This window comes from Balearica regulorum, chromosome 23, assembly GCF_011004875.1.
Source record: "Balearica regulorum gibbericeps isolate bBalReg1 chromosome 23, bBalReg1.pri, whole genome shotgun sequence".
NCBI classification, from domain to species: Eukaryota; Metazoa; Chordata; class Aves; order Gruiformes; family Gruidae; genus Balearica; species Balearica regulorum.
This window is the reverse complement of record NC_046206.1, coordinates 3,300,250-3,321,925: the sequence shown is the minus strand read 5'-3', so window position 1 is coordinate 3,321,925 and position 21,676 is coordinate 3,300,250. Positions and strand designations below refer to the sequence as shown.

At 54.1% G+C, this 21,676-nt stretch overlaps 3 protein-coding genes across 16 annotated transcripts in view; 1 reads left to right on the top strand and 2 right to left on the bottom strand.

Annotated features, from left to right (window-relative positions):
* Nucleotides 1–728: 728 nt before the first annotated feature.
* Nucleotides 729–3,866, bottom strand: LOC142604915 (G protein-activated inward rectifier potassium channel 4-like). The gene is made up of 4 exons (XM_075774634.1): nt 3,729–3,866; nt 2,844–3,055; nt 1,563–2,736; nt 729–1,327 (listed from the first exon to the last, which is right to left on the bottom strand). Exons 2-4 carry the CDS (start codon nt 3,009–3,011, stop codon nt 993–995), a joined length of 1,677 nt encoding a protein of 558 aa, XP_075630749.1. The 5' UTR covers nt 3,012–3,055; nt 3,729–3,866; the 3' UTR covers nt 729–992.
* Nucleotides 3,867–4,754: 888 nt separating this feature from the next.
* CLDN25 (claudin 25) lies at nt 4,755–6,727 on the top strand. The gene has a single exon (XM_075774446.1). It carries the CDS (start codon nt 5,148–5,150, stop codon nt 5,820–5,822), a length of 675 nt encoding a protein of 224 aa, XP_075630561.1. The 5' UTR covers nt 4,755–5,147; the 3' UTR covers nt 5,823–6,727.
* A 1,547-nt stretch (nt 6,728–8,274) lies between these two features.
* The window catches only part of USP28 (ubiquitin specific peptidase 28), a 176,141-nt gene continuing 162,739 nt past the window's right edge, over nt 8,275–21,676 (bottom strand). For 8 of the 14 annotated variants that reach the window (XM_075774398.1, XM_075774391.1, XM_075774397.1 and 5 more), the window contains 16 exons: nt 19,685–19,812; nt 19,418–19,513; nt 18,797–18,976; nt 17,878–18,092; nt 17,560–17,630; nt 17,017–17,245; nt 15,414–15,617; nt 15,139–15,278; nt 14,759–14,947; nt 13,725–13,820; nt 12,617–12,795; nt 12,440–12,518; nt 12,003–12,082; nt 10,812–10,935; nt 9,779–9,977; nt 8,275–8,933 (listed from right to left, as the gene is read on the bottom strand). In XM_075774398.1, the coding sequence (XP_075630513.1) occupies nt 8,758–8,933; nt 9,779–9,977; nt 10,812–10,935; nt 12,003–12,082; nt 12,440–12,518; nt 12,617–12,795; nt 13,725–13,820; nt 14,759–14,947; nt 15,139–15,278; nt 15,414–15,617; nt 17,017–17,245; nt 17,560–17,630; nt 17,878–18,092; nt 18,797–18,976; nt 19,418–19,513; nt 19,685–19,812 (2,385 nt within the window). In that variant the 3' untranslated portion in view covers nt 8,275–8,757. Of the gene's footprint in view, nt 8,934–9,778; nt 9,978–10,811; nt 10,936–12,002; nt 12,083–12,439; nt 12,519–12,616; nt 12,796–13,724; nt 13,821–14,758; nt 14,948–15,138; nt 15,279–15,413; nt 15,618–17,016; nt 17,246–17,559; nt 17,631–17,877; nt 18,093–18,796; nt 18,977–19,417; nt 19,514–19,684; nt 19,813–21,567; nt 21,614–21,676 lie in introns of those variants that run through there. The other 6 variants (XM_075774399.1, XM_075774401.1, XM_075774402.1 and 3 more) reach the window with 3 other exon arrangements.

Sequence of the window (21,676 nt, the reverse complement as noted above, 5' to 3'; positions counted from 1 at the left end):
TAAAAATACACACGTTAATGCACACTTATGCACGGGCACACACACATATATCCACCCGTCCCACCCCGCCCCCCCCCCCGTGGGAGAGGCCTTAGCGCCTTGGTGGAGAGACTACAACTCCCGGCATGCCGCGGGGCGCTACGGCAGCCCGCGGGGGACAAGCTTCTTTCGGCGGCTGCTGGCTGTCAGTCAGCGCGGCGGGGTGGGGCCAGCGGCTGCCGAGCCAATGGGATCTGGCGGGGCGGGGCCAGCCGCTATATAAAGCCCCGCTCGCTGGCGCTCTGCAGTGGAGCCGGGGTTGGGGAAGGGAAGGGAAGGGAAGGGAAGGGAAGGGAAGGGAAGGGAAGGGAAGGGAAGGGAAGGGAAGGGAAGGGAAGGGAAGGGAAGGGAAGGGAAGGGAAGGGAAGGGAAGGGAAGGGAAGGGAAGGGAAGGGAAGGGAAGGGAAGGGAAGGGAAGGGAAGGGAAGGGAAGGGAAGGGAAGGGAAGGGAAGGAAGGGAAGGGAAGGGAAGGGAAGGGAAGGGAGTCCCTGGTCGGGGGGGGGGGACGGACACAGAGGAGCGGGGTGCAGGGGCCAGTCCCCGCCAGCCTGGGCTCCTGGCTCCCGTCGCGCCACCGGCCCTCCCCTTCCCGTTGCTGTGCGGCAGCGATCCCATTCCAGAGCCTGAGCAACACTCCCCCCCCCCCCAAGTGTTGTGCAAACAAAACCCCCGCTGCGCGTTTATTCGCGTCGAGTTTTTGTGGTTTGGGTTTTTTTTTTCTTTTAATAAGAGACTTTATTCACCCGTTGTTTGGCTCTTGCATTCCTTGTTACAAAAGAACAACTTTGCAAAAATAATGCCACGTGGAGGGGGGGGGGGGCAGGAGGGCTCAGCCCCACGGCGGGAGGGTGGGCTATGGCACTGTTGGTGCGGGACCCTCCGCCGGGCACCCGCCACGCGTGGAGGGCACGGCTGGACGTCCCATCCCACGGCTTCCCCCCCCGGGAGGGGCTCAGGCGGTGGCCCCCCGCTCTGTCAGCTCGTCCCGGCTGCCGGGGATGCTCGGCCCGGTGAGAGCATCCTCGCTGGGCCCGGGCCCTGGTGGGGCGCAGGGCTGCAGGAGGTGGTCCCAGTAGAGGCTGAGCGTGGAGAGCTCCTGCCGCTCCAGCTCCTTCAGCTCGTGCAGCTCCTTGGCGCTGGCTGCCGGGGTCTGCACCTCGAAGGTCATCTCGAAGCGGCTGTAGTCCACCCGGAAGGCTCCTTTCTCCAGGGACATGCAGGGCTCGAAGCGGTACCCCCAGAGGATCTCGTCCTCCGTGTACGAGGTGCGGGCTTGGCACGTCATTCCTGCGGCAAGACAGCGGCCGAGCTGCCGCCGCTGCCTAACGGAGCGGGGGGGGCTTCCAGCCCCGGGGTCGCCCATGGCCGGGGTGGCGGGAGAAGCCAGTTTTGGCCCTGGGCATCTCTTGCCGGGACGCCGGCCCCCGAGCCCGCGTTCGCCTGGCATCTCCGGGACCCCGGGGCAGGGGGGGGAGCCGCCTGTCCCCACCATGACCCTCCCCTTCCCCCTCCGCCAACTCACCTGTGGCTTCCACGATGCCCTCGAGGATGATGATGATTTCGAACTGCTCCCGGCGCAGGGACTCAGCCGACATGTCCCAGAAGGGGCTGCGGCGGTTTATGACGTGGCAGATGATCTGGGGCTCCACCAGGAACAGGCGGTCCTCCCCCGTGTCGTAGCCCAGGTTCAGCTCCGACTGCTCCAGGGGGATGAACTCCCCCTCGGCCGTCTGCCGGGACTTGATCAGCTTGGCCCGGATCTTGGCGTCCACCATGTGGCTGTCCCGCAGGTCCCCCACGCGAAACATCAGGCAGAGCTTCTCGTCTCGGCGGGAGACGACGCAGTTTTTGCTGAAGATGAGGGTCTGGGCGCGTTTCTTGGGCCGGGAGATTTTGACGAACATGCAGCCCACCATCAGGGCGTCGATCATGGAGCCGACGATGGACTGCGCCATCAGCAGGATGACGCCCTCGGCGCAGTTGGCCGTCACCATCCGGGAGCCGTAGCCGATGGTCCGTTGGCTTTCTACCGAGAAGAGCAAGGCGGAGACGAAGCCGTCCACGTTCTCAATGCACGCCCGCCACTCGGGATCGCCCCGGTGCCCGACGTCGCCCCGCGCCCAGGCGTCGAAGAAGTAGACGGTGCCGAAGACCACCCAGGTGACGATGTAGCACATCATGAAGACGAAGAGGAACCAGCGGTACTTCAGGTCCACAATGGTGGTGAAGATGTCCGAGAGGAACCGCTTCTTCTCCTGGATGTTGCCCAGGTTCACCTGACACTTGCCCACCTTGGTCACGTAGCGTTGCCGCTGCCGCTTGCTGGCCTGGACCACGGGGCCGTCCTCCTCCAGCAGCTTGCGCCGCCGGCCCTGCAGCCCCTCCGGGATGGGGACGGCGGCGCTGCGGGCGGAGGTCTTGCCGCGCGCTGAGCTGGGGATGTTGGGCACGCTCAGTGCCTGCAGCGGGTACCGGCAGGCGCCCGCTGCCGGCGAGCACCGGGCTGGATCGCCAGGACGGAGCTGGGCAGCCGGGCTGCTGCGGCTCGGCGGCAGGGACGGCTCGCTGGGGACGATGCCGCTGCGGCGGGGCAGGGTGGGGTAGTTTGGCATCAGGGAGCTTCTCTTGGCGGCAGCGGCACCGGCTTGCTGCCAGCCGTCCTCCGCCAGAGCCCCGGGGGCGGCCGGGAGTTCGGGCTGTGGGGCAGAAAGCAGCCTGTCGTTGGGAAATCGCCTCCGACAACCAGGACTGCCTGGTAGCATCCCGTCCGAAGGACGCCGGAGGGCCCCGGCGCCAGCCATACCTTCTGGGGGAAGGTGCCGTACCGGCTGGTGTCGGTGGGCGGCCGGGGCAGGTAAGCCAGCATGTGCTTGGCAGTGGGGGTCTGCGCCGGGGGGATGGAGTTGCTGCGGCCACGGGGCTCCTCAGGCACCAGCCGGCCGCCGCCGTTGTGGGCGCAGGGGAGCACCATGGCGGGCCGGGGTGGGGGCTCAGCCCTGGGCCGGGCACCGGATCCTGCCACGGGGGACACGAAGCGGGGGGTTAGTTTGGATGCGGCCCCTCTCCGCATCCCCACGGGCCAGGGTCCGGCAGCGGGGCCGCCCTCGCCCGGCAGCGCACGTGCCAGCCACGGAGCCATGCCGGGGCGGCTACGGGCTGGCACCAGATGGCTAAGCCCATTAGGGGCCATAATTGCATTGCGGAAGCCGGGGAAGGAGGCGGCCGCCTCCGGTGAGGAGCAGCCCCGGCAGCAGACGAGCACCGGGTGAGCACCTGCAGCCGTGCTCCATGCTCGTCCTGGGATGTGGCCGTAATCGCCAGTTCCCTAACGAGCTCCGAGCAGAAACGGGCGGCCCCTGGGTGCGGGAGGAGGGACAGCCTGTGATAGAGGTGCAGACCCCCGTAGCTGGGCTCCCTGGGATGGGCCGAGTCCGGCTGAGTCCCCCCCGGGGAGAAGATGCGACGGGAGGTCGCGTTCCTGGAAATGCAACCCAGAGAGCAGCCACCTGCGGGGACGGGGATGGGGATGGGGAGTGCGGGCGCTCGGCCACCTCCCAGCAGCCCCAGCCGGTGCCCTGGGGCAGGACCGCTCCCGAGGCATCTCCTGCCACTGCCCCGGTGGCACCGGGGGTCCCCAGGGCCGAGCTCCCGGCCCTGCACAGACCCCCCAGGTGAGAGGAGCACCCACCTCATGCCCAGGCGGAGCGGCTGCTGAACCGGCAGACGTTGTCCTCGGCTCGTGGATCCCGCTGCACCCCGGCTGCTGCCGGGCATCATCTCACTGGTTGTGGCTGGGAATCCTCCGCCGGGCTGTGCCGCCGTAGCCGGTGGGAGGGAAGGAGGGAAGGAAGGGGAGCTCGGCAGCGGCTGCCAATCCTGCTCCGGCGGCAGAAGGTCGCCCGTTAATCTGTCTCAATGACAGGCACAATTACCTCGAGATGATTTAATCGGGAGGAGCGGGTGCCCTGACGCCCGAGGGAAGGAGCAGGAGGGGGTACCCGGTGGATTTCCCCGCTCTTGCCCTCGGGAGGATGCTCCCCGTCTGCTCTTGGGGCTGGGACCATCAGCAAGTGCTGGAAAACGTCCCCCCTCTCCGGGCTGGGCCGTGCTCTCTCGCCCCCGCCGCGTCGTCCTTTCGGGAATCCCCCACGAAGGTCCCCCCTCGACGCTGACCGGGGCCAGACCCCCAGCACCAGGAGGACTCGGTAATTTACCAGCTTGGCTTCCGATACCCCCGTCAATAAGAAAGACGCCAGATGAAGGAGAGATTAGTCGCTAATCTCCCCGGGAAAATGAATCTGCAAGCTGGACCCCGCGGAGGGGACGCATGCGGGGGTGGATGGGAGGCCAGCACCAAATTGGGATTTTTCCTGACCGTGCGACCCATCCTCTTCCCTCTTCCATCTGCTTTTTTTTTTTTTTTTCAGCAGGACATCTTCTCCCAGGCAGGATTTTGCTCCTGTAAAGTACCAGTAACCACCCACATCCCCTGGCGAGGTGCTGGGCGCAGGAAGGGGTGACGGGCGCCTGCCTGCGAGCAGCGGGCAAGGGCGCACCCTCCCTGGGACGTCCCCAGCCTCGGTACAGCTCTCAAAGGCTCCTCTGCACTTGTCTTTAATGACAAAATGACGCCTCAAACCCTCCTGAGAAGAGCCCGATGCCGGCTGTCATCCGCCCACATCCTGCCCGGGGTCCCCTCCCCATTCCACCGCAGTCGAGAGGCGCTTGCTTTCTCTGCCAAAGTTCTCGCTTCGGGGTGGCTGAAGCTCGGAGGATTTGCATGCTTTGGCTTAACCCTCCCGGGCACGGCGAGGCAGCGGCGGGACCCTGGCCGGAGTCGCGGCGGGGATGCACCCGTCTTTTCCTGCCAAGCCGGACACGCTTTCCTCTTAGCGTGGAAAAACCAACAACCAGCTGGAAAACGCTCCTGGCCACACCCCAGCGTCGGAGCAACAGGCTTGAATTCGCTCCCCCCCCCACCTCCCCGGGGCTCCAGACACGCCGGCGGCAGGGCGGACGCTGCTCCGCAAGCGTTAATGCCCACGTCGTCCGTCGCTCGGGGCGGCTTATCTCGGCCCAGCGCACAGGTTAGCGGGGCGGCGTTAGCATGGCCAGGAGCTGGTGGGCGAAGGCGCAGGCGGGGGGGATGCTGCTGGCCCTCCTCGGCTGGGTCTCCTCCTGCGTCACCACCTTTGTGCCGCTCTGGAAGAGCTTGAACCTGGACCTGAACGAGCTGGAGGTCTGGACCATGGGACTCTGGCAGGTCTGCATCGCCCGGGAGGAGGGAGCGGTCGAGTGCCAAGCCCACGGCTCCTTCCTGGCGCTGCCCCCTGACCTGCGCGTCTCCCGCCTCCTGATGTGCCTCTCCAACGGGCTGGGGCTGCTGGGCTGCCTCCTCGCCACCCCGGGGCTGGAGGGCTGGACAGCCTGCGAGGACAGACCCGGGCTAAAGCGGCGGCTCCTGCTCGCCGGGGGAGCGGCGTTCGGTGCGGCGGGGATGGCCACGCTGGCGCCGGTCTCCTGGGTCGCCTACAACACCGTCCTCGACTTCTGGGACGACACCGTCCCCGACATCGTGCCCCGGTGGGAATTCGGGGAGGCCACCTTCCTGGGGTGGTTTGCCGGAGCCTTCCTCGCCGCCGGCGGGCTGCTCCTCGCTTGCAGCACCCGTTCCACCGGCACCACAACGTCAGCGGCTCCCGCCTGTCGCCAGCCCCCCGCCGCGCAGGGTCCGGCCGGGGGCCACCACCTGAAGGCCAAAAACGCAGACCTGGTCATCTAGGGACTCGGAGCGGGCACCGCGCCCTGCGCGCCTCCCGGCTCTTCCCATTGCCGAGATGGCTCCTGCACGACCGACGGGATGATTCGCTACTTCTCATGGCAGCCCTCCAGATTATTTTTTCTTTTTCTTTTTCCTTTCCTCCACGTGTCTGCTTCGCTTTTTCTTTTTTAAGTAGCAACAGCTTTCCCCGCAGCACTCGCCGAGCGAGCGTGGGAAGGCGGCAAGGCAGAGCAGCGGGCAGCACTTTGTAGTCCCGGTGGCATTTGCGGCAGAGCCACTTGTTGCCGCCGCATCCTCTGAGAAATCCCTTGTAGCCAAATCTGTCGTAGTTAACAGCTACGCCCTGGCGTAGCAGCTCGTTCCTTGCGTGTCCGCGTCCCTCTGATGTACCCGCAATAAATTATTGCCATCGGCGGCAAGCACGTTTCTGCGCTCTGAACATACAGCGGCGTCTTGCTGGAGGTGCGGCATGGGTTGGGGGTGAAGGGTGGGAGATGCGAGGGGCAAGGCTGCTGCTCCAGCCATGCTTCGGTCTGTCCGTAAAAGATTGGGGGTGAAAAAAAAACAGAAAAAGAAAAAAAAAAAGAGAGAGAAAGGTGGAAAAGAAGGGGGAGAGGGGAAAAGCAGAGGCGAGGTGGTACTACAGACCGCTCCTGCTCCAGAGGCAGGACGCCAGCGGCAGCGTCCCCGGCGGTAGCCTCGTCTTCTCACGCCTACAGCGATAAAGCCGCGAGCGTGCCGCAGACCTTCGTGTAGCAAGTTCCTCAACCACATCGTTTACCTGTGCACGAGAGGCAAGAGCGGTGTTTTGGGGGTCTCCTTAACCGTTTCTTCCACGTTTCCCTGATTCGGCTGCGAAACCAAAACCTGCTGGCGCACCTCTGTGCGACCAGCGGCGTGGGACGTCAGGCTGGATTAACGCCCCGAGTCCTGACAGAAGCCAGCCCGCTGCTACGGCACCGGTTAGAAACCGAGTTCACCGCCGGTTTAATCCCTGCAAGGCTAAAAGCTGCGGGCGCGTGACCGAACTCAAGGAAGCCCCCCCCGCCCCGCAACCGACACCGGCATTCCTGGGGGAAGCAAAGTCCGTTTTCCTCCCAAAGTCTCCTTTTGAAACCTGCACTTTGCTCAGCTGAAGAGGAGAGGAAGGAGCAGGTGGGCAGGGAGAGAGAGGAGAGATTATCCCCCGTCTCTTCAAAAAACCCAAGTTTTCATTCACTGCACCCAAAACACCCTGAGACGTTAAGCTGGAGGTCACATCCTCCCGCTCCCTGTCGTGAAAACGGCGGGGGGGAAGCGGAAAAAGCAGCAGCCCCGGCCCCGCAGCATCCACTGCTTGGACACAGGCGGCTTGAGTCTCTACAGCAAACAGCGCTTTTATTTTCTCGTGAAATAGCTGGGAGAAGGCAAGATTCTCCCACGGGAGCCGTTTATTCCCAAACACCGGGGGAACGCACACCGACGGAACGGTGGGACCGCGCTGACAATTTCCACTCAAAGACAGCTCTGCTAATTACAACCGATTTTGCACCAGGAACGAGTCCTAGAACCATCTGTTTAGTTTGTTGGAAAAAAACCCAAATAACCCTCACCCACCTGTATTTCTCGGCCGAGAAATGTGTGTTTTGTCAGAGCCCCGCCAGCAGCACCAGCGATAAGGGTGCCCTCGTAACGTAGGGTCACGTTAGCAGCTCGGTACGTCGTAAAATGCTTTCAATTCCCCAGTTAATAAAGAAAATAGAGGTTTTGGCTATGGGAGGAGAGCGGTTTTCCCTCCTCTTTACTGATTTATTAACGCAAACGTTTATCTACCATGGCTTGCTGGGGAACTGCAGGCTCCCTCTTCCAAAACGCCGCGAGGTAGCGCCGAGCAGCTCGCGATGGGGAAGGGCTGCGGAAGGGATTCTCCGCTCCGAAGCCAGGAGGCACCTTAAGGTGTAACATCGGAGTGCAATAAAGACACGGAGGGAGCTTTATTCATTCTAACATAGAACAAATGCTTTTATTGCACTTTTAGAAAAATCTGCATAGTCCCAACAAACGGGATGATCCCCCCGCCGCCGCCCCTCCACTTACGCAGAACGTTTGGTTTCAAACAACCGCCGCAGCTCAAACGCAAGTACGAGCCGCCCGCAAAAAGGAAATCCCAACGGGGTGCCCTTTTTTTTTTTTTTTTTTTTTTAAACACAGAAAGTCAATAGAAAAACCAAACCACCACCAACAAAAAAGGAGCCGATCCTAGCCCTCGCGGCTGTCGGCAACACTAATCCGGTGGTGAGAGACGAGAAGGAAGTTCGATCTGAAGGGGGGATACCCTTTGGGGTGGTGCAATCTCCCTTAACCAGTAAGCTGTCGGTGTGGCACAGCCGCGTGAGGGGCAATATTTACCCTCTTGTCACCACCCCTATTTGCTTTTGCCTTTCTCAAGGAAGATTCCCAGATTCCCGTGTCCTTTTTCTTTTTTTTTCCCCTTTTGCCAGTTAAAATACAAAAGGCAAACACCAGCTTGACCAAACTGTGCGGCTGCACGTGTGACTGCCCGCGCAACAGAGAGCGTGAGCCGCCCTTCCTCTCCGCCTCCTCAGCGCACAACTCCGAGCCCTGCTACCCGGAGCTTGGCAAGAGCCGAAGGTCCGATGTCCGGTAGCTAATCACTCAGAGAGACGTAAGCGCGTCTGACAGATCAACGGCAGCTCATCGCTGCCGTCGCGGGCCTGGGGATCCGGGTCTAGAAAGCTGCCGAAATGAAGCGGTTCGGGTCCTTCGCATTTCCGCTTGACGTTTTACCTCATAAGTGCAACGCTGCTTTTTATTCGCTTGTATTTACAAAGAACACGGCTCTGAATCCGAATCGCCCCTTCTCTTCCCCTCTCCCTTTTCCAACGCGGCCCGACAGGCGGGCGGCCCGCAGCGTGCGTACCGGGGAGTCCGCGGTCTATTTCACGGTCACGGTCGAGGCCCCGTGAATGGACTCCATCACGGCCGCGAACCGGCTGCAGAGGTCGTAGGGGGAGTTGGGCCGGATCTTCGGGGGCTCTTTCAGAACGATGACCTCGGTGGAGCAGTCGAGGAGCCGGGGCAGCAATTCGCCCAGCTTCATCTGCAGCTTTGCTGTCAAGGGGGAAGAGGATGACACAGTCAGTGGCGCCGCAATAGTAGCGGACCAGATGGCAGAGGGCTCCGGGGCCGCCAGCTCAAGAGCTGCGACGCTTCTTCCAGCCCTGAAAACCACCCCTCGCCTGCGGCATGGGGATGAGCAGTGCCTGCTGATGCAGGGGAGGCCGTTGTGGCGAGCCTGAGCACGGGCGACTTGTGCGTCAGCATAAATTTATCCCGTTTTATTGTTTACGGCAGTTGCTATTTTGAGAATACACCTCTGCGGTTTTGCATTATTTTCCTTCGGCAAGTTTACCCTCTGCCGCTGACAAAAAAACTCTGCCGTGACTCCCCAAACCTTCACGCCACACAGCTCAAGGGGGGGGGTCGAAACCAATTTCTCTTTAACAAAAACGACCCCAGGGGAGTGACGGCAGCCCGACTCCAGAGCACAGAAGGAAACATCGAACAAGAGCAGCTATCGGGAACCAAAATGCAGCTCTAAACCAACAAAGCTCTCTTCAGAAAGCAAAGATCCCCTCAATCGGCTCCCCCGTCCGGTCTTCTGCAGCTCTGGCTGCTGACAGAACCTGTTCCTCCCTCTTGAAGAGGGCGATGCCTGTGCAAGGAAGGCTGCCAGCGTTCCCCTCCAATCTATGGGGAACCCTCCGCTCCATAAGACAAAAGAAAACCAAAGTGCACCTAGATAACGCTAAGCTGTTCTTTTGAAAGTGGTGTTTCGCGTTTCAGGGAAGAGGAACGCTGTTTCTACTGCAGCTTTAGTGCAACAGAACATTAAATTCTTCTATAACCTGCCCCGAGAGAGCACGAGAAAGGTGAGGCAGGCAGCCCTTCCCTACCGTCCATATCTTCTCGTCCCAAATAGGAGCACCAGCGGTTTCTCATCACCTCGATGGCATCCAGGTCCTCTTTGGAGATCTCGAAGCTGTTCATGAGGTGCATGCAGGGGATGATCAGCTCGTTCAGGATGCTCACGCCCTCTGCCACGCGAGCTTCGTCACGACTTACGAACAGAGATGCTGCCACCTCGTTCAGCTTCTGGGGGAGGAGGGAGAAACGGGGGGGGGGGGGATGGGGACACAGGCTTGTAAAAAGCACACACGGACCTGAGATAACTAGCACGCTCGTGGGAAAGACACACAGCTCGGGCGCCTTCACCCACAGCCACGCAGGGACGCAAAGATCAACGGAACAGCCGCCTTTAATCACAGGAATCACACTGTCGAAAACAAACTGAGACCTAGGGGTATTTATATACATATATGCCAATTTCTCTATATATGTACAGAGTACATATGGCTTGCTTAGAATTCCGCTTTTAAGATGCCAACATCCAGATCTGCCTTTAGCCAGACTCCCCAAGAGCCGTACAGCACGCTCTTTCATTGAATTATCATTTCCTAAATTTCCATATTGCTGCCGGTATTTGGCAAGGGGCAGAAGCCGCAGTAACAGGCACAAGAGAGACGGTTACGCCGGTCTTGGCAACCACCGGAGCATGAACTAAAAACAAAGCTCATTTTGACGCCGTTTTTTTTGCCACCCGTGGAAAAGGCCATTGTCTTTTGCTCAGAGAGAGAAAGCCATTAACGTTAGAAATAAACATTGGGGGGTGGGAAGGCAGCGAATGGACAGAAAATGATGCAAGCGCCGAGTTAAAACCCAAGGGCGTGTTCGGCAGCATCCGAACCCTCCCCGAAAACACAGGAGGTTAATCGAGCCTGCTTCTAAAGGCGGATGCGGTACGGCCCGATTCCCTGGGCCATGCACGGCGGGCAGCCAGTAAGCGAACTGCACCGCAGGAGCCGATGTCACCCGGGCTGCTCCCTCCCCCCCTCCCTGAGATGGGGCGTGGAGCCCCTCGATACCAACCAGGAGACACTCCCTTCTGTACAAGGCAATCAGCGACTCGTCCACTCCTCTGTTGGCTCCTTTCAGCAGCAGCTTGGTGTTGCTTTGGTAGGCGTAGACCAGGTAGGTGAGCGACTCCTGGTACCTAGGAGAAGAGCGTCAGCTCTCCCACCCACAGGCACTGCGCCGTCAGTCGTGCCAGCTCCACAAATATTTTCCGCTCGGCCTGAACGGTGGCCCAACAGAAATAATCTTTACTTCCTTGCCAAGCATAGACGGGCAGACACCCTGTGTCGGGTAATTAAATGTTGCTTTTTGGCCAATGAGCTTCTCAGGAAGAGCCCTTTAAAGCCGAGTTTGCGTGCAACTCGGCCTGAGCGTGAATACTGGCGGGACCTTTTTTTTGTATCTCTCCGGGAACTTTGGGAGAGTGCTCAAAGAACGGCAGGAGGTAATGTTTTCAGTTCTTTTCCATATTTCTAGCTTATAAACCCCCCCACTGAGAAAACAGTACGGCCAACAGAGATCAGGTCATTTCAGGGAAGCTCTAACCGCTCTCCAGCCTCCTGTCAAGTTGCCTGCCTGAATTTGGAGGTTCATCACTGCTAACCCCCTCAGAGCTCAGTTCTGGTTCCGTTCACGAATAATTCCTGAAAGCCAGTTTATTCCCCGGACTGGAAAAAACACTTTTCAAATTACAAACCTTTCATAAAACGGCACTCTCCTCCTCTGTACTGCACTGTTTACGTAACATACAGGTTCTAAAGCAGCAGGGAGAAAAAAAAGGCCCTTTCGAAATTCTTAGGGGTCTAGAGACCTCCAAAGCGTGTGCTTACACAAAGTACAATGGCCTGGTCAAGAGAATTTAATGTTAACACAGGAGTCTGAAGAGCAAAAGAAGTGATGGCAATCGTTCCCGCACACCCGTCTCTGGAAAGGAGACTGTAAAGCTCTACCTCACAGGAGGAGAAATTCAGGGAAACGCTCAGAAACCGTGTCAGACACCTAGCCAGTACTAGAGCGTAATATTTAACCTGCTAACCAAGGTGGATTCAAGAACGGGCTATCAGCCAGTCAAAAGGCAAGCCTGCTGGCCTCAAGACTGAACGCAAACTGGCCGTCGCGGGTCAGGACGAAGGCGTCCTCTCAGAGCGGCCTCTATTCCTGGGCTCTAGCTTATCTTGTCTAAACACAGCATGAAAAGGAACTTACTTTCTATTCTGGTAGAGCTCCAACCCTGTCAGCAGGTAAACCGACACCTTGCGAAAAAGGCTGTAGTCTTCGTGCCATCTCTGTGGAGGAGCAGCAAGAAAATCGAGCGTCAGCGTCACCCCTAACACACACGCACGCGCGCAGCTTTGCATTCCTCCGCAACTCGAGAGCGCGTCAGATTCTACCCTTTGAAAGGCTGAAACACCTCGCGTAAGCGACACACAAATCAATTTAGTCAATTGCCCAGACGTCCCTCAGAGCTGGGGAGATTCCCGCTCCATTCGTTCTCCCTTTCAGCACCCTTCTGCAGATGGCAAAGACGCTGCCGACAGGCGTGCCGGCGACGGCTGCCTTTGCTGGCGCTGCTCCGTGCCGCGCTCCCTGCCTCCCCAGTCGCGACGGCGCGGAGGATCGAAGGCGGTGCTCTGCTCCCTTACCTTGTACTCCTCCATATCGACGTCGTCGGGTCCGATTTCTCTCAGCTTTGCTCGTGCTACCTTCATAATGCTAATCGACCTGTTCCGTGTAAGCAGAGAGGGATGGAGAAAATCAGAACAACGGCCCCGGCCGCTTCCAGATGAGAAAAGCCTCGTCTCGGAAACCGCGGCACAAACCTTTCATCGTAGCTGAGGTTTTTGTCCGCAAACTGCTCGAGAAGGGTCCGTTCCACCACCTGCTGGGGAGCGTTGTTTTGCAGGAAGTAAATGAGCACGTGTTGCAACCGGGCGTCATTCTGAGGGGTCGGGGTCTCTTTGGCAAGCAGGTAGAGCCTAGAGTACTCCTCGTGGAACGCCTGCCAACAAAACACGCGTCACTGACACGGCCGCTCTTCTGCCCGTGGGAATGCTGCGGCAGCTGATAGGAAGCTTACAGCTCTCCGTCCCGGTGGGATTCCCACGGGCAAATTGGGAATATTCTAGCGGTCAATGGAAGCCCACGAACACCTGGACTATCAACAAAAGGCGCCCACGCGTGTGAAACATGCACGTTTCAAAAGCCCCAATGTGTCTGAATGCCTTTCAGTGGGGGAATTTACAGCTGCCTCTGTTTCGGCAGCCCTCTTGCAAGCGCTGAGGTTGTAAAAATCGACCGCAACACGCTTACCTCTGTAGTAAGGTGCAAGTTATATTTCTGTAGATGAATAGCACGGGTGATTTCTCCCATGCAGCATTTTGAGTTCAAGCTACCTGTAAAATCTAACAGCAGCTTCAACATTCAGCAGTGCTTGTTCTTTCCAATCCCTCTGGTCAACGCATCCATTTCTCGAGGACGCGTTTTACACCAGAGGTCACGGAAAGCGTGCATGTTCAGGACCAATAAAAAGTTTCACGAGTGCTGGTTCATTTTCTGACGATCACACTGAGGACCCAGACAACAGATTCTGAAAGGCACACAAAGAAAGCCTGCTTTTTAAAATCCAGGTCAAGAGAATGACCGATACTAAAAGAACCAGTGGAATAAATTGTGGAAAGTAAAAGAAAAGTTGTTGTTTCCCCTGGGAGGAGGGAGCTCTTACAGGCTCTAAACATTGTTTAGAACCGGAGGAAGCGTCGCCACAATCAGAGAGCAGAAACAGAAACGCGGGGCAGAAAGGCCATTAATTAAAAGGAAGACGGCACAAATCATTCCCGCCGCATTCCTGATACGTCAATAGAGCATAGATTCCGCATTCCGTGAAGAGAGATATCCAGACTATTGGATGTAGCAAACAAACAAGTATACCTTCACAAGCCCTGCTTCAGACCCATCTCGATCAAAGGTCTGGCGGGCTTTTGCAATAGCCAGGATGACACCTTGCATGGCTGGACTCAGCATCACCTACCACGAAAGCAGGAAAAAACACAAACAAGAACAAGGAAAAGGGTAACAGACAGGGAAAGAAGAAAAAGCATGGTGAAGGAAGGAATGCATTTTCGAAAGATAAGGTGTAAAGGAAATCATAGGAACACAGGTGGAATAAGCTAGACCTGCGATTTACTTCTATACTGCTTACTTCATCTATCACGCACACTTTGCATGCAGGTTTTTTTTTTTCCCCCCAGTGCTTAAAGGTCTAAATGCTGGTCGCTCCAAGCCTTGAATTTGTAAATTCAGCGAGCGAGAACGTAAAGCATGCTAGCCATATCCCCTCTGCGTCCCACTCAATCTTCTCAAGCAATGTAAATATCAGAGCAGTGCCTATGGCGGAGCAGTTCATCGTGCCAGCTTCACACAAGCTCATATTCAACATACTCAAGGAGTAACGGGCTCGGGATTTGCATGAAATCCAACCGCGCTTGTGAGGAAGGCTCAGCTTCCAAAATGCTGCTTGAGTATGTGTGAGTAGGGTTAGATTAAAAATAAAATCAGTAGGTAGGATACCCTCAGTTAGGCTATTAGTGGTTAACATCTTTGAGAGAGGGGACGAAACTCGCACCGAGGACAGTAAAGAGGCTTGTCGATAAATTAATGCCACCAGGATCGCTCTTGATACAGTTGTGCCAGAAAGAAGACTTAAAGGAACAACGTGCGGCTCTAACGATTGAGTGCTTTCACAGAGCTGCTTCTCTGATGGCACTCAGAAACGAAATTAGGTTTTGAAATGGTTTGGTCTGGCCTCCTTCATTTCCACAGCAGGGAAAAACGTACTTTGTAAACAGCACTGTTTCCGTGACGGACTCCTTTCGTACCCAATCTGAGGTAAGCTCAAAGCCCACTAACTACAAAGTTCAAGGTTAATGACCGGTGGTAATCAACCCCTGCACTGGGATCTGTACCTCCTCATTATATCCGTCTGCATCGGATCTAACGGGAATCTTCCCCACACTGGGGATTTCCACTTCAGAGACCTGTGAGCTACTTTGGGCAGCAGACTCTGTTTCCTTAGTGTCCTGCGGTGGTGGTTCTGCCTGAACTGTAAGGGCTGTCTCTCCTGGTTGGGCCTTCCTTGATTCTACCTGCTTGGGCTGTGGCCAAGAAGAAAAAGAAGAAAAAAAGTAAGAAAAATCTACGCAAAACACAGGAGAGCCAAAGGGGACCGAGTCGAACGTGGCATAGCTACAGAATTACGCAGAAATGGAAAGAGCAAAGGTCTGCCAAAGACGACGAATACAAAGACCGGAGCGGGTCGCTTCAGGGACCAGGGCTCAGCTCCTACCTCGCAGAGAGCCGCCTCAACGCCGTTCTTTTCATAGGCGTCGGCGGTGTTCGCAATGGCCTTGGCAGTCTGCTCCTTGGCAATCATGGCATGTTCAGAGGACAGAGAGCGCACGCTCTGCTCGCAGACCAAAGACGGATCTGTCAGGACAGAGGCGGGGTATCAGCGAGCACGAGCTGCGAGACAACTTCTCCTCTCTTGTTCTAAAACGCTTTGCAGCTCGTCCGCGTGGGATGAAACAGAAGTCTGAAGCGCAAATTCAGAGGCGGTATTACCTGGTCCTGACTCGGAAGAGAGGTCCTGCGATTCGGAAGCAGGCGAAGGCTCCATCTGAGGAATCTTGCAAGACTGCTCCTCCTCCCACTCCTCCGCCTCCTGCTCCAGTCGCCAGTTGTCCTCCTGGACATAGTGTCGCAGCTCCGGGGGCAGGGCTTCGACTTCCTTCTGAAACTGTCCAACCTCGGAGCCATCATCCTCGTCTGGAAGGAATGCAGGATGGGCACAGAGCGAAACACATAGTAGCAGGACACCACCATCAGAGACTAAACGAATAGGCAGCATTACGGACAGCCACGATCAAATCGGCCGAGGAGTAAATGGGAAAAAAACTCCCAACTTTCTACTAGCTTCATGATTGAAGACGATTGATAAGCAAAAGTGGAAAAAATAAAGATAAATCTATGGAGTTATCTGAAACCAAACACAGTTTTGTTCCACCACTGGATGGCATTTATCACAGAGAAATTCCAGAAACAGGGCCCGCTGCTGCAGGGGGTCAGAAACGCGTCCTTATTCAAGGGCTGTGACTGTACAGAGAACAGTATTTAAAGTGCCAATAGCTGGAAAATTCACAATTAAGCCGGAGACATCACATCTACATACAACGCCACATAGCATTTAAAGGCAGGGAACTGCAAGGGTGCCATAGCACGAGTGTCATGCTGGCACTTCTCAGCGCTTGTTAGATCAGCTTTAGACAAGTCTTAAAACTGATCAAAAGCAAGCGGCGATTCTCTACACCAGATATTTCTTACGCACCCATTGTAAAAGCAAAGCATCTTTGAAAGACAACAAAAATTGTGCTAAATAGGAGGGGAAAAAAAATAAAAAATCATGGGTTCATTTCAGAAACGGAACTGTCATAGGAAGACAGACAAAGAACAACCTCCAGATCCTCATCAGCCATATTTAGCAATGAACAGAATGACAGTTCTCCATTGTTTTGTTCTATTTATTACATCAAAATGAACCACCCGTGAAATTATTAGGTTCTTCGACAGCTGTTTGCCGTGTATATTGCCACGTGCACCACAATTTCTCCACGTGACTATTTATACAGCGGCACTGCAAACATACTTGCAAATTTAAGCCACCGTTAGCAAGAACCCACACACTAGGAAAGGCTGCGTGAAAAAGAGAGCCCCGGGTTAGGTTTGGTTTAACGGCATCGCTGAAAAACAAGCCAACGGGTCAGAAAGCGTGATTAAAAAATCGGGAGAAATAAAGTAGGAGGCGTTTCAGATGCCCTTCTAAAAGACAGACTGTCAGATAAACTATATAAAGGCCACGTGAAAAGCGCCAGCGGTAGATGCGCGTTGAAAGTGGCGAATGGGGAGCTTGAACATTTGTATACTTTACTAAAACCTGAAGTACTGTGCCTAACCTCAGCACTCCAGTTCTTCCCTCGGTTTTCAACCCTACCAGGGATTTCGAAATGAATCCAGTACGGAGCAAACGACTTCACTTCTACCTGGGGTGAAGTTTTTTACATCGTCAAAAGACAACGGTGCCAAAGAGAAGCTGAGGAACGTAGTGATCGCAGAGAGACAAGATAATACACACACACGTGGAATTAATCAGCAGTTTTGGCTCTGGTACCTGCAACGAGGCGGGACACCTTATCGCTTATGTACATCAGGCAGTAGGCACTGGCATTCTTCAAGCCTCCGAATGAATCTCTCTCCAACTCCTCCCACGATGATTCCGTCACTGAGATGTCATTGTATTTCAGCCAACTTTTTCGAGGCTGGTCGTATATGTAGGCCCAGTAGTGACCAGCATTTGCTTGCCCTTCGTGTACCAAGACTGCATGCAAACGATAGGGAACCTGCAAGTTCACATGGACACGGTTTTCAGACGCGCTTTTAGTAAATGAATTTGCCTGACCCCCACGCAAAAACTGCAAATACGTTCACAGCCAAGACTCTCGACTCACAGGGTGAACCTCCTACTAAGGAAAAGCTGACTTCTAAGGGGAATAGCAACAACATTTTCACACGGAATCCTTTCTCTGCTTCATCGTAACATTGGGATTTTTTTAAAAATATAGTAAAGCGGGATAACTGAAACTGACAGCTACCAGCAAAACCCAGTATCAGCGAGGTGGGTTTAGTATTTACCCAACGAAGCTGCGTTTCCTACCTGTTGGAGGAGAGGGTCGCAGTACATTTGTTCAATGGACAGGCTGATTCTGGTAATAGACTCCTTCAGATCTGCCAAGAACATCACGAAGGACAGAAATACGTAAAAAAAAAAAAAACCAAAACGATGACTGCTCATCAGGCTACTCTGGCCCCTTTCACTTCAAACAGTTCGAAGCCGTGCAGCCACCATCAAATACACCAGGCTGAAGCCTGCGCACGGTCAGTTGTACATCAGGAGGCATCCAGTCGAAGCAACAGAGGGGAAATTGGGCCGGCATTCAACAGAAAAACCACAACAAATATATTTGGGGCCAACCTTGCACATCTTGTTCAATCTCGTTCCTCCATCGCTGGAGACACGCCCGAACAAGGTTCAGCTCTTCCGTGGAAACCACACGAGGAGCTGGACGTTCAGACGCTTCTGCGGGCGAACCCGAAGGCTGGAGCGGCGTACTCGACTGCTGCTGGAGCGAGGGATTTGCCAAGAAGAAAGCCGCATCGTCAGTCCTGGTATCCTTCCTTTCTAGCACGCTGTGAAGCAAAATCCAAGAGTAGCAGACAGGCCTTTCAACCTCTTGGGTTGTTTTGGGGTTTTTTTTTTTCCTCTTTTTGGAAAAGAATGAGAAATAAAGCACCCAAAAATTGCTCCAGAGCCAGAGCAGGATTTCCCTTCCAGGATGGTACAAAATGCAAAGAGAACGAGTACATTGAAATGTACCTCTACCTTAAGAGACCAAATGAGAATGTTGGACAAATAAATGCTAAAATTCTTGCAGAGCTCTGTAAGCATAGATCCACAATGAGCAATTCCAAAAAACCCTTCCCTTACTACGAAGAAACTCCTGTATTTACTCGGCTTAATTTAGAGTGTAAACCAACCGTGCTGGCCGGGTTTGTAATAATCTAATATTGCAGTAATTTACTGGTTGATGAAGCAAAAAAAATTCGCAGCCTAACCAAAAAGAGCACATAATTTAAGTCAGAATTGCCGCTTAGACAAGGAATATGGTGATGCTTTTGGGAAAGGAAAAAGACCAGACTAGGTGCGGTTTACACGAACCATGAGCAAAGCAGCGACTGGACTGACTCCTTGCACAGGCATTCACACGTTACTACATCACACTCACAGGCACCCAGATAAATAATCCACTTTTAGAACGCAAACCAGGAGCAAAGCTTTAGCTGAACAAGGCAAAGCGTTCTCCCACGAATGATTTTTATTTCTGTTTACTAACCCAGTCGGCTCTGAAAGCACGTCCAAAACGTGGGGCTCGGCTTGGGACTGCAGGAGCGTCGTCTGAGAGCCCTGAGCGGAAGACACAGCTACAGCTGGCTTTGTGGCGATGAATTCGAGAACATACTGGAGCATGTCGGGCAGCGGAAAGCGGGCTGGGCCAGAGCCGTATTTCATGTAGCTGCAGAAGAAAAAAAAAGCAAGATGTTGCATTAACGAAGGAACGTGAGCATTTGGTTAAACCCGAGGCGACGACAGAAGAGCAACAGGGAAGAAATAATGCCAAACTCTAAGCCGGAGGGGACCTCGCATATAAAAAATAATGCAGATTCTTTTTAATGTACTACTGGGCTTCCGCACCGCAGCTTGCCAATGCAGCTGACAGCGACAATAGCGCTATTTAAGGAATTTGTTCTTGTAGCAGCATCGGTCATATTCAGAAACCATCAGGGCCACGAGTTTCTTTTTTAAAAACACCACTTCCTCACGCCACACTTTTCGGAACAAACCCAGCTCCGTTTCCCCTCTCCTGACAACTTTCTCTCCTATTGGAAAGCTGATTTAAGAGGAAGCATTCGTACCCTTCCACGGGGTACAAAAATAAAGCTAGCTGACTACCTACCTTTCCAGCTTCTGCTGCAGAATCCCCATTTTCTCCTTCAGCCTCTTCATTTCTTCTCTCTTCATCTGAATAAGCTCTTTGCTACAGTAGAGGTACCTAAGCAGAGAAACACAGAGCCCCACCACCTGAGATTTGTTGACTTCTAAACATCCACCGTCTTTCACGAATATTTTAGAATCCTTCCTTGCTCATCCATACGACCTTTTTAAGTTCTTTAATGACAATAAAGCAATAGGTTCAAACATACTGTACAAGAGAACAACTCACCTGTCCATATAAATAGTCTGGGGAAATTCCAGCTTGGTGTGAATTTTCTCTGGCTGTCCTAGTGACTGATTGAACTCAAATCGGGAGAGTTCAAAGGTCAGCACCGGTGGGAGTTTTGTAAACCAGCGCTGTAACAAAAGCAGAAATGCCCCCAAAGGGACTTGTTCTAAGAGGACTGCTAAACAGTGCGTTTTAGACCGATGCAAAATGATTTCAGACCGATCCTAAATCTCCATTTGTCTTTAAACACTGATTCACAACATGTTCTGTTTACAGAGTGCCTACCGTCAGAAAGAGCCAAATTTTACGAGATTAAAATTTCCGCCTCCATTTTACATTTTTACCATGAAAAAGCCTCCTAAGGGCTTTCAGAAAGTTACTTTTCACGGCCTGAGGCGTCCAGCTTGATGGATTATTAACGGGTCCAGCACTGAATTTTACAGAAATAGCAGACACTACACAAACTCTAGATGTCAGCTAAGAGCCTCCAAGAGAGTTCTTTTCCAGCGTAGATCACGTGCAACAACGGGGAACGAAATAAAGTCCTTAAGCAGCGCCCCCGCTTCCTTACCCTCTCTCAGGCTATTTACAAACTATCCCATCTAGGAGATTCAGAGAAGAAATCCACTTTCTGTATGTTTCACATGCTGTTTCAACAAGCTATGTGGACAGGCAAATTCTCGGTTGAATTTACACTTCCTCCCTCTCTTCCTAGATTCACAAATACTTCTGGCATCCAAGGCCAGGAGTTCCCTTCACCTACCTTAGCATGGCACCACCCAGACAACGCTCCCTTGCTGGACTCGGGATGAGCGCACTAAGCTCCATTTTCCTTTGCAGGATTCACGTCAGAAGTCCTGCCGCCCCACGTCAAAGTGCAACAGCACGTTTTTAGATCTACAATAGCTCCAATGAAGGTGACTTGGGTTTTATTATTTTAAAAAAAAAACTTTGGAAGGAAACGGCCAAGTAGCAGAGCTTTTGGAGAAGCCGCCCAATCTTCAGACCGTGAGAACATAAAGACAGAGGAGGAACGATTTTACACACCTATTATCTAGGAGAAAGGTAAGTTCTCGTTAATCCCACTGACGCTTCAAGCTTCAGTACACTCGCCTACGTTCTCACAAGACAAAATGCACCTTATTCTCTACATCCCCTATCCTGCAGTCCTCTAGCCACGACATCCTAGGAAGTGAAATTAAGATGCACAGTTTTTTCCAGTCAGTTTTCTTAGAAATAAAGCCAGAGCCTTTTCCTTCTATCCGTACAGACAAAGAATGATTTAAACATCGCCACGACTGGTCCGATTTCCCTTATTTTCTGGAAAAGGATTCGGAGGAACTAGAAAGCTTGGATTGAAAAGAACCTGCCCCGTTAGCTCCCTATGGCCCTTTGTTTCACCTACATCTGCTGTAAATGCATCTGAGGAGCTTCAGGCAGGAACCAGGAAAACCAGAATCAAACATTTGAGTCCAGCGTCGGACAGGGCTCCCCCACCTGAGACTTTGTTTCTCCTCTGCTAGTTTAAACCGCAGCAACACATTTTTCAGACGATCTCATAGAACAGAATTACCCTTCCCTGGTCCCTTGACGCCTGACACCTTTGCAAATTCCTTAATGTGCTTTCCCAGTCTTTCTCTAAGCTAACCGCTCAGCTGCGCTTACACATGTAGGATGCTGAACGTAATTAATGGTACACCTTCACTTTCCACTTTGCCGCAACTAAGTATTTTATGATTGGTTTGTGATTTGTGAGATTTAAAAAAAAAAAAAAAAAAGAACAAAAAACCCAAACCAGCACGGTCAGAAGATAAGAGTGAAAATGAGAAGGAAAAAAACAGACACTGTAATAGGGAGAAAGATACAAATTCCAAATGGCATACCATAGAGTTAAGCACTGTACTTTTACCCTCCGAAAATATGGAGGCAGTGGTTCTCCCCCTACTCAGGTACAGGTAGGCTTCAACAGAAAGAGAGAGACTTTATCACACT